Raw genomic sequence first — 11,288 nt, forward strand, 5'->3', positions numbered from 1 at the left:
CACTTTGAGAACAGAGTTGTATTTTGTCGAACGCCGCAGCCATGCTTCTGCCTGAGATCCCTGCCGTAAAATCCAAGCATTTCAAACCTCAGATACGTGGAAAAAATTCTAGACAACATGGTAATGTCATTCAGAGCTAAAACTAATTCTGTTTAGTAACTTACAAAGATGTCTCAGCAGCTGCTTGCCCGCTTCTGGTTCATCCTTCTCCTTGAGGTATTCACCCCTGGGGAAAAGCTGAGTTTGTATGGCTTTGTAAGAGATATGTTCAAAATGGTTTAAAAACCCCAGGCTTCAATAGTAAGATGAAATGTCTAAACCATTCCTTCTCACCAATGTCAGTGATTTGGCATCTTAAAAACAGTTTGTGATGCACACTCTTTATTTAGTCTAAGGGGGAAGTAAGCCTACATCTTTCTTATCTGTAAAGAGCAATTTCTAAGAGTTTTAATGGGAGATGTTTTGGTGTTGTGTGGTGTTAATATAAACTGGAGGCAGGAGGGCTGCTGAGCACAAGTCAGCACAATACACGCAGGGCTTTCCACAGGCGGGGGAAGTGCTGCTGCTGGAAGGTGTTCAGAGATCAAGTGGCTCAATGCTTTCTCCTGATGGCAGCAGATGGGTTAGTTTGGGCTTTTGGAAGTGAATAAATCTTCCTATGTGGCCACTTAATCATCGTGTCAGCTCCCTCCCCAAGTCCTCTCCTCTGTTCCCCGATCTCATTTGCACAAAAGAGAGAATGGGCTCTGGCCTCTTAGCTCCTATATTATGCCACAATCAAACCTTTTAAAGACTATTTCTGTGTTGTTTTCCATTCAAGATGGGGTCAGAGCATAGGTATTCAGCAGGTTTTTTCTTAGATGTAAGACAATAGTTTCACAGAGCTTTGAGGATCACTGGCACTAATGTTAATACAAGATCTAGGTTTAATGCATTTTTAAATGTTTTTAGAACTGTTTGAGTGAACTGTGCAGAGCACCAACTTGAGCCAGACTTTAGCCTAAAGTTGTGCAAGAAGTCACACCGCAGGTACGTGTGGGGAAGAACAGGGGGTCTTAGAATACTGTAAGACTGAAATTCTGTCTTTTGATAATAAAAGTAAAAATGTAAAATATTTGGTGAATGAAAAGTAAAGCGGTTGTGTGGGAGTCCAAATAAGATTCAGGGAGTCCAGTGTTGGGCACCTGAGGGCTCAAACTCTGATTTCGGGGTATCTCCTCTAGCAAACACATTTTCCTCTTAAGGAAAAGCCCTAATGGCAGAAATGTGACGGACAAACTCTGCTTCTCTTCCCTTGTGCATCTGTAGGCAATGTGAGAACACGCTGCTAACCACAAGGTAACAGATGGCCAGAGAGTCCTGGTGACCGTGGGCGCTGTCGCAGTGCGGGGGAACAATGCCCTGCGGATCTTCGCATGTGCCACCCAGCAGCGCCGAGGGCCATTGTCCCCGGCCCGCTGCAAAATCCCGATTCCACGCTTAAGAGCTGCAGAAAAGAGCCCGGCTCTCTCAGACCTGCAAAAGAGCAGCTCCCCATGTCGTTCATTGAAAATATGGAAAGGGCAATGCATATAGAAATCTAATTATTGGCAGGCACAGCCCGGCTTTTAGCATGATAATTGCAGGCCCTTGCGCTTTCTTGTGCGCGGACCCCTGAAAGGTACTGGTGAAAGCAGAAGTTAGAACTATTGAATTTCCATCAATCATTCCATGTTTGCTTTGATTACGCTGACACGATTTTTGTTGGTTCCTGAACTGCGATGAGAAACCGTTATTCATCACGCTTAAATCTTTTAAAGACCGAGGGGGGCTGCCGGGCCCATGCCATGTAGGCAGCGGTAAGAAAACAGAAACGCGGGGACGGTGGTACCGTCGTGTGTCCCCCCCACCACCACCACCTCTTTTTGGGGGGGGTCCCCTCTCTGTGGCACTGCCGAGGGACCTGCAGCCGCTCGCTGAGAGACCCGGGGTGGTGACGGGGAGGAGGAGGGGGGGACGGGGGACGCGGCCTGTCCCCGGCATCCCTCTCCTCCTTCCCTCCCTCCCTCCCGCCCTTATAGCCCGGCCCGCGGCCCAGCGCGGCCTCTCTGCGCCGGGCGGGCCCGGCATGGCCGCGGAGCGGGGCTCGCCCAGCCTCCTGGCCCTCCTGCTGCTGCTGGCGGGCGGCGGGCAGCGGCCGGGAGCCGCCGATTACTGCAGCTGGAGGGGCAGGTAGGCGGGTAACGGGCCGGGGTAGGGGGGGCCCGTTAAGCGGGGCCGGCGGCTGCCTGAGGCCGGGGGGGGGGGGTGGCCTCGCCCGTTGGGTACGGGAAGGGAAGGGCCGGGGCCGGCTGAGGAGGGCGGCTGCTGCGCCTTGGCTGGCGGCTTGTCGCCTGTGAGTTTTGACAGGAAAATAGGCAGCAGGGCTTCCTCAAGACCTACGTGCCTTTCCTCTGCGTTTTGTTGTCTCTGTCTTTTAACCTAATTCCGCTGTTACGGACTTGGTTTTCCGAAAGCAGTGGAGTTGCACCAGCTTGAGGAAGAGCTCAGGAGCAGGGCCGGCACGGCCTGCTTTGACTGCAGACGTTTTCTTCATGAGTTCTTATGGGAAACGTTAAAAGTAATTTTAGAAATTCAGCCTTTTAAGCCAAATTTTTCAGATGTAACATCAGTACTCTCCGGGCAGCTCCTGCTGCAAGCCAGTGGCTCTCACCCCTACCCACCTGCAGGCGGGATTTTCCAGAGCACTGCCCAGTCCTATCGCACAGAACGTTTTTGCTGCTATTTTAGCAGAGAGAAGTTTCCCTCTGTCATTTTTTCCTGGATGCTGCAGGCATCCAAGCACGGGTTTGCAGGTAGGCAAAAGGGACCGAGGCTCCTTTCCCTGCTCCCTGGTGCAGCACCAGGTGTGAGCGATCCTCCTCTTGTCCGTGGTGGGAAGTGAGGGAGGGAAGGCAGCCCAGCTGGAGAAAATTAACTTAAGAGTCGTTAGGATAGAGTCGGAGGTGGGAGCAGGACTTGTATCTCTGGGCAGCCAGCGTGGTAGCGACTGCTGGGCCGTCCTGCCTGTGCCGTGGGTATCGTTAGTGACGGACTGATGGTGTTGTCTTGGCAGCGGTTTGAGCTGGGAGCCCCGTTCCCGTGCGGTGGAGCAGGTCCATCTGCGCTGCACCGAGGGCTCCCTGGAATGGATGTACCCAGCGCGAGCCCTGCGTGTCGTTCTGGAGCCCAACCTCTCCAGTGCCCGGCGCACCACTGTCTGCATCAAGCCTGCCAGTGACTTCCAGGGAGCCAGCATCTACGTGGAACGTGCTGGGCAGCTGCACCTGGTGGTAAGCGAGGCAGAAGGGGCTCAACCCCACCACGTCTCTTGCTTCAGTGCCCACACGCCGCAACGAGTGGCCCTCTTCCTGCAGGCCAGCCCGCAGAGGGACATCAGCCGCCGGACGGCCAGCTTCCAGTATGAGCTGCTGACCAACCAGGGTGCTGCTGGCCCCGAATTCAAAAAGATGGCACTGGTCGAAGGTAAGAGCAGGGCCAGCCTCGGGGCTCCAATGTGGGGGAGATCCAAGGTGGCATCCGACACCCGTTGACCTTGCCAGTGCGTCCCTAGTGACAGAAGCTGTTTTGGCTGAGGGGTTTGTCGTTGCAAGGGAGGTCTTTCTGCCCGCTCGCTGACTCTTTGGTGGGTGCCGTATGTTTTCAGATTTCCACCATGAGGGGCATCCTGTAGGCACAGGAGGGAACACTGCAATGTAAAGAGAAACTCTGTCTCTCCATTAGCAGCCAGCTTGGTCCTGGACGTATGCACTGTGACCATGGGTGTCCCCAGCCCCTGGCGGTACCGTAACTGAGAACGCCTGAGTGGGTTATGGGAGCCTAAACCCCATGTTCAGAAGGGATTTAAATTCATCAGGAGCCCAAGGTCTCAAGATGGTTGCTGGAAATTAAAATGATCTTTTGAAAATAGGTTTAGCTGTCTAAATTGCTTGAAACTTCATTTACCTTTCTTTCCAATGCTTACACTAACATAATCCTGTACCTAATAACGCTTATACACACACGTTTATGTATCCAAGGAGCATGGAGGCTGAAGAGGGCTCTTATCCATCCCAGTTCTGAAAAATCAGGACCCACCTACTGTTGCTGTTACATCCTTGCTGCCCCAATAAAGAATACCCTGGGCAAACCTCCTGTTAAAAAGGGGAGTATTCAAGCCATGTTGCAATGGCAAGAAGCTGCCCTTAAAATGGAGAGGTTAAATAAGAAGAGCAACTGTAGTACTTCTAGGTTGTCCTCTCCTCTTTGTTAACCTGCTCAAGGTGTGGCTTTGCTGTTTGCTGGAGCTTCGTGGCATTAACTCGGGGAACGTGCTTATTTTAGGAAGTGCTTAATAGGATCACTGGCTTGACTGCCCAGTACTCAAGACAGGAGCTTTTGGTAACAAACGGGGTATATACCAAGTGTGTGGATAACAAATTACTTTTATGGGGGAACAGAGCCTGAGGGATTCGGTGAACCCTACGACCTGGTGTTAGACTCATGAAGGCTTCAGATGTGATGTGGGGTGTTTTCTTTTATCACTAATATATTGAATGACTTATGCTGCTCCCCCATACTTGGAATAAAATTCAACCACATCCACGCTGGATTACTGATCTTTCAGTCGGCAATACTGGAGTATTCCCTGGCTCTGGAGCTGCAAATTGTCTGAAGTCATTGTAGCTCCCAACACACATGTAGATGCTTGTCTTTATTCTTGTATTTTGTAATCCACAAGTAATATAGGAGGACCTTCCCCTCTTTCTGTCAAAACAGAACCAAATTTGAAAAGGTTGAAAAATGATAGAGGGGAGGTATGTGCCAGGTGCTGTGTTTTCTGATGTATTTTTTGCATGCTTCATCAGTTGTTCAAGGGATTATGTGCTATCAGGCCCTGTTGTCACTCAATGACTCTTACAAATCCTTTGTGTTTATTTCTTTCCTTCGGTTTTATTTGCATAACAAGAATTTTTGTTTGCATCTGATCATAATACTCTTTAAGCTAGTAGTTCTGCCTCATTTCCTCTCATAATTCACCAGTCCTTTAGCAATGAGATATAGTATAGTATAGTATCATAAGTAACAAAGTGTTCTTTTTTTTTCCAGCTATGTGCCGTCCTTGTGACAACATGGAACTTCTTATGGCCATTTGCAGCAGTGATTTTGGTAAGCTGACTAAAGGGAAGTCATTCTGCCTTTAATTATGTATTGGTTGTTTGAATTTATTTGCTGCTTTTCTTAAAATAATGGCATGACTGTGCTCTCTGATCCGAGAAAGAAACTAGCTGTGTGAGACAGAATTTGAATGGGAGGGAAAATGAAACCTAGAAGGGAGAAGCTTTCTTTTAAGGTCCTTATTTCCTGCAGGCAGAAAGGTTACGATCTAAAACCGAACTGAAAGTAATTCTCACAAGCGTGCTGCTCGCTCTCACATGTAGCAGTCACATGCATGTAGACACACATACACACAGGTTATACATGCTTCGTATGCTCCTTTTTATTACCTTCATCCGTTGTTGGGTTTGGTTTTTTCCCCAATGATGAATATGCCCTCTCTCTTCCCTCACAATTTGCATGCTTCCTAGTTCTTTTTCTACAGAGGTAGTGAGTTGTTTTAACTTGGCTAAGGATTTCAGGTGATTTAAACTTCCTTCAGTGCCATACTCATTAGGTTTCATGCTTTATGAGAAAACAGAGCAGTTAATATTCCATAAGATGAGAAATACTGATTGGATGGTACATTAAAAGCTTTTCCCATTTTCTCTACTTAATAATGCAATATCATTTTTTTCTTTTTCTCTCTATCACGATTTGTTCATTTTATTCCCATGGATTTGTGCATGAAAGTTTGTACCTCTTTGATTGTGTCCAATAGATCAGGCAGTAGAGCTGCCTCTCCACATAGCAACGATTACATTGCTGTAAATGTACCTATGTAAAGAAATAAAACTATGAGCGATATTTACCCCTATTCAATGTTTAAAAAAAAACCCACCAAATTATCGCTTTCCTACTAGGGATTGCCATGCTTCAAGGCTACTGCTAAAATCAAATGCCAACAGCATTGTGCTAATACAAAAACAGAGTGTAGAGCATGCTTCCCTTAGAGTGCTCCTTAGCTGGTAATTTTTCTTCTTCTTCTAAATTAATTGATGCAATCCAACGCATTGTTTCTATTTGATGAAGTTATCAGTTCCCATGCGAGGTGCTGTGCCTCTGCACTGCCTGAAAGACCAGAGACTGACAGATGTGGAGGCCCAGGCACACAATGGGGGGCGCTTACACTTACAGCAGCAACAGAGCAGAAGAAATAGCCCTTTGAACTGACTCTATTTATGGCCTGACTTCCTTGCCCTAAGCTCACAAATCGCTATCATCAACTTTTTTGATTAGAGAAAATAGCTGCTAATGAAAGTGTAAATGGCACTGGGAGTGAATAGGGGCTTTATAGTTATTCTTAAGATGGAGGTCTTCAGTCACTAGGCCCCGAGCAGCGCAGGAGCAACTTGGAGCACCAGGAACAAGTGCATTATAGCTTGTCAATAGACTTGACTGCATCTGATTAAAAATGATCACACAAAGAGGGAGACAGAGAACAGAGACATCTGTTGCATAAAATTCTGGATTCCCTTGGAAATTGAATGAAATGAGAAAGTTCTCAGAAACTTCAGAAATAAGCTTTTTCTGCCTCTTGTGTTGTTGAGTTCTCCGTACCTGAATGAACGAGTTTTGTGGCAGAAGCATGGTTATGTTCCCGTTCCATTGGTAACCTCTCATTTGCTCAAGAGCTCTTGGCTCGGATGGTGGCATGTTTCTTTCTGAGCCTTCTCTGGGTATGGGATGGAAATTCGTTTAGTTAATAGACAAATAATTGATTGCTGTGAAAAATGGGGGCGATGAGAAATGAGAAAGATGGCTTCAGGACAGCAAACACCTGTCAGATGGGATGTTTCATTCTCTGTACAGTTGATGCAAAGGATGCTTTCAGTCAGAAAGACTATGGCTTATTATGCTTTCATTCCCAGAAAACAGCTAGGATCACTTTGGGAAAAGGAGGTACAAGTATGCTGTGTAATTTTTAAATAAGGCTTCAGATAAAGCCACTTCAAAAGTTCTGCACATTGTTCATCAGCTCCCAAAGTGTCTTTTGATGGACAGATGAATGCCATTTTCTGAGGGAGAAAATCCCAAACCTTTAAATGAAAAGCATTTAACAAGCTCTTATTTTTTCCAATCAAATCATATTCTAATTCTTCTTGGATCAACCTCTGTTACTGCTGTCAAAGGAAAACTTCAGAGTCCCATGGAGACAGGAAGGATGTAGTCTGTGACAGTCATCATTTTGGAATATAGACTGAAAAAACTTCAGTCTCTGAGCTGACCTCTTTTCATGTGCTTTTTTTATCCTTTACTGCTGCTTTGCATTATCAAGCAAGTTACATGCTTTCTCCTCAGATGTAGCTGATTTGCGTAGTCATAAAGCATGCTTCCGAACACATAGCACTGTTTGTGTAGGGATCCTCTGTGTAAAGGATGCAGTGTAAGCTCAGAAATGTGTCCACCTGTAGGTGGTAGGCATACAAACTGCACAACAAACCTGTTTCTCCAATTATTTCATTCAGTGAACTCCTAGTACCTGAACTACTTACCTGCTGCTTCATAACCAACTCCTGTCTTCTTCACATCTAGTGGTGAAAGGATCTATCCGAAATGTTTCCCACGATTCAGAGAACCACATGTCACAGGTTGATGTCAGCATCCAGAAAGTCTACAGGCAGAAAAACAGAATTTTCCAGCAGGACGAAGCAAGTGGTGAATGGCGAGGCCCTATACGAACCCTGTTGCAATGCAAGGTGAAGAAAGGAGGTGGAGATTTCCTTTTCACTGGAAATGAACATTTTGGCGAAGCTTGGTTGGGCTGTGCTCCTCGGTTTAAAGATTTCATGTTCATTTACCGGGCTGCCAGAGAAAGAGGAGCCAACCCATGTGAGTTTCAGCTCAACTGACAGGAGTGACACTGGAGTTGAGAGTTGAAAAACTTCAGCGCAGTTTTTGGATACTGAATCTGAAGTAGGGTTAAAACCAAGGACTAAAGCTAACAATTTCACCAAAACTGGAGCCTGGAGAATTTCCTGAAGATAATGGCTCTGTGAGCCCTGAAAACTCTGACTTTTAATCCACATTTGCATTAGCTGCATTAATTTCTCCTTCTTCACATCTTCTTTGCCTCACAAAATAACTCTGAATTTTGAAAGGGTTGTCTTTTTTGTGGTTAGAAAGCAGCTTGTGGCCAGTATTACAAAATTCTCTCTAATGTCTTTTGCTCCATGTACCTACTATCTGCTTCTTGTCTAGATTTTTTTCTCTTTTCCCCCATCTCTACTTGATTTCCCTTCCAAATGGCTCCTTTGGTTTTTGTTTGGTTGGTTTTTGGGTTTTTTAAATGAATGCTAACTGTAGTCTTAGCCATAGTTACTAAACTTTCAGGCAATTGACAGGTTTGCCAGGTTTTTTGCCTTCTGTATGTTAGCAGAAAGATTAACTAACCCTCTGGGGCAAAATCACAGCTGATGCAATTCTGCAGCACTCTGTTGATTTCTGCACAGTTGACAGCCTCTGATTTTGTGCCCGTGCAAACAGGCTAATGAGGGATATACTGCACTTTAGCTAATATGAACACTAACACTATATCACTACCAGATGAGAAAAGGTGTTTGGGAAATGCATTGAAATGATCAGAAGTTCTAGTTGTAGCATTGTCTGTGTGAGAGTGTAAGATTTGGTATTTGTAGTACTGGGCCCACAACTAGCTTTAGTTATTGTTTAGTACACAACAGGAAAGACCTGAGCAAACTGGCCCTTGTAAAGTATTGGAAAATGTACAGGGATATCTGAATACTTGGGTTTTGAGAGCTGGAGATCAATGCTATATTTGAGATTTTAAATCAAATACTCTCCTTTGGTTGTTATTTGCACTGTAAATACGAGATAAAATATGTTCTGTTAGTATAGATCGGAGGTACTGCATTTCTTCTTATTTTGTATATTTGTATATGTCAGACTTGTGGGGGGTTTTGCCTTTTAAAGGGGCCTTAGCCATTTCTTGTAGCATTAATGTAATAATTAATATTTGCTTTCAGAGCATCATTCGTTTGAAATAGTGTGTTCTTTTTAGAGCAAATAAGTAGTTTAGTGAATGAGTGGTTGAAAAACTAAGATAACCTAGTGTGAAGTGAAAAAACATGCTTAAAAACCCATGTGATCTGGTGATGTAATTCACAGCCCTGTGGACTTGTCAGCCTCGCAATGAGCAACCTGAAATCATTGCAATCGGTGAGAATAATGAAGAGCTTGTTAGAGATTGTGGGTGTTGGAAATATTAATTCTATTTGACCACAATCTCCCTATATTGCATAGAGTTGAGATAACTACCTTTCTTTTGACACAGTAGAATAAAAGCTAAAGGGGAGTAATCTTTCTTGCGCTGGCTGTGTTAGTTTATGTATAGTAGGAGCCAACGGTTGCATTTACGTGCTCATTTTAGTCTTCGTGGACAACAAGAGGTTGAACAGAGAGAGACAAAACATATTATGCAAGCAGCTTGTAATGCCCACTGCTTCAATATGTATGTCATTGAATGTATCCTGAGTTCACGCGTGCTGCTTTATTTGCCCCCCCTTGAAAAAGAACAGGTAGAGACCAATTGTATTGAGGGCATGAAGCATTCAAACCAGCAAAAATGAAGCCAATTTATAAAGACAGAAAGGTGGACTGAGAGGTGAAGAACAGCAACAAGGAGTTTAAGCTACAGCTGACCATAATTCCTCCTTAATGGTTAGAGTCAGCATCTTCCATAAAGCAGTAATCTTACATGGAAGATCTGTTCTGTTGCTTGTTCTCTCCGTAGATGATAAAGCCTTTCAAAAGAGTCCTTGACATCCTGAAAGAGATGTAATCAGTATGGTTCCAGAGATCTATTACAGGAAGTTCTGCATCCCAGGAGTTTGTCATTCTATGCTCAAGAATCATATAGAAGAGAAAGCATCTTTTACGGCACTAAACAAGCTCTTCATTCAATTGTTTCTCAAAAATTCTGTGGATTTTCTTCCTTTCAAGATGGATAAATAGGGCCAGGCAGCCTTACCAAATCACAGCAATTCATGTATTCAGGGAATAGGTACCTAAAACCAAAGTAAGGATGCCAAAATTATCTTCATGTTCATCTTCATGGGGTTTTTTTAGTCTTTGGGGATCAGTTTCTCCAACTCTGCATACAGGAAAATTGGGTCAGAAGGAGTTAAATACTATCACTGTTCCACATATGGAGAGTTGAGGCAATGAGAGACAATTCTTGGTGGAATTTGGGTGCCAGCTTTAAGATTTGAGTTAGACCTGGTATGGGGAAGGGGGGGACTGAAGTTATAGTCAAAACACATTTGTGAACAACTGCAAGCAAACAAGTGATCATCTTTCTCTACTGTGGTTGAATTTAACCCAATGAAGTACCTCTACTGAGGAAAGCATATTGAACATTTTCACCTTCGGCACTGCAAGCTTAAGTCTTTCAGCGTCTTCCAGTAAGGAAGTGAAGCCTTTTCCATAATCCTTCTGATCTGTAACATTTCATAAAGCAGCAGGGCTCTTTATGCACTTAATCATTTGTTCTTTGCTGGACTTGTGCCTGATGTGTAGATGGAGAATCAAAAGAGGGACAGGATGTTTCCCCCGTTCGTTGAAAGACAAAAGAGCTGCAAGAATCTCTAATGAGTCTTTGAATGACTGGACCAACACCATGAGGTAAAGGTTTGTGAATAAACACTGTGGGCTAAGTCTTCTTGACTGATTTGAATGAGGTTTTGCCTGCTTACACGAGAGTGGATTTGGCCCTTTTTTAATGCAGCTGGTCTTTTCCTCATGTCTACCTTGCCTTTTCTGTGCAGTTTCAAACGCACTGAATTTTCAACACACCATTCTGTAGGAAATTAATTACATGAATACAGGCTTATTCCCTTTGTTAGAGGTTTGACTCATTCACTCACTTTCTCCAATTCTATTATTATTTTTAAGGTAAATGTTTCAGTATTTTTCACTGAAATGTAAGCTCAACTTTTGTCTCAAACAAAAGGATAAGAACCCTCTTTGTATAACAAAGTAGAACGATAGGTCTTCCGTCACAGTATGAAAAGGCAAAGTGTTGGCTTTCAGAGATCTTGAGAGTTCTAGCGGGAAGGCACAGGAGCTGCACACCGAAGTCTTGAACTCAGGGG

The 11,288-nt window shown here is 44.6% G+C and overlaps 1 protein-coding gene across 2 annotated transcripts; it reads left to right on the plus strand.

Annotated features, from left to right (window-relative positions):
- Window positions 1-20: 20 nt before the first annotated feature.
- On the plus strand, window positions 21-9,034 carry LOC104317712 (meteorin-like protein). Of its 2 annotated transcripts, XM_069799246.1 has the most exons (6): window positions 21-1,029; window positions 1,309-2,211; window positions 3,095-3,311; window positions 3,396-3,504; window positions 5,128-5,187; window positions 7,711-9,034. In XM_069799246.1, exons 2-6 carry the CDS (start codon window positions 2,108-2,110, stop codon window positions 8,025-8,027), a joined length of 807 nt encoding a protein of 268 aa, XP_069655347.1. In that variant the 5' UTR covers window positions 21-1,029; window positions 1,309-2,107; the 3' UTR covers window positions 8,028-9,034. The 2 variants fall into 2 exon arrangements, with proteins under 2 accessions (XP_069655347.1, XP_069655346.1); XM_069799245.1 differs by having other exon boundaries at window positions 3,095-3,504.
- Window positions 9,035-11,288: the final 2,254 nt, after the last annotated feature.

This window comes from Haliaeetus albicilla, chromosome 12, assembly GCF_947461875.1.
Source record: "Haliaeetus albicilla chromosome 12, bHalAlb1.1, whole genome shotgun sequence".
NCBI lineage: Eukaryota > Metazoa > Chordata > Aves > Accipitriformes > Accipitridae > Haliaeetus > Haliaeetus albicilla.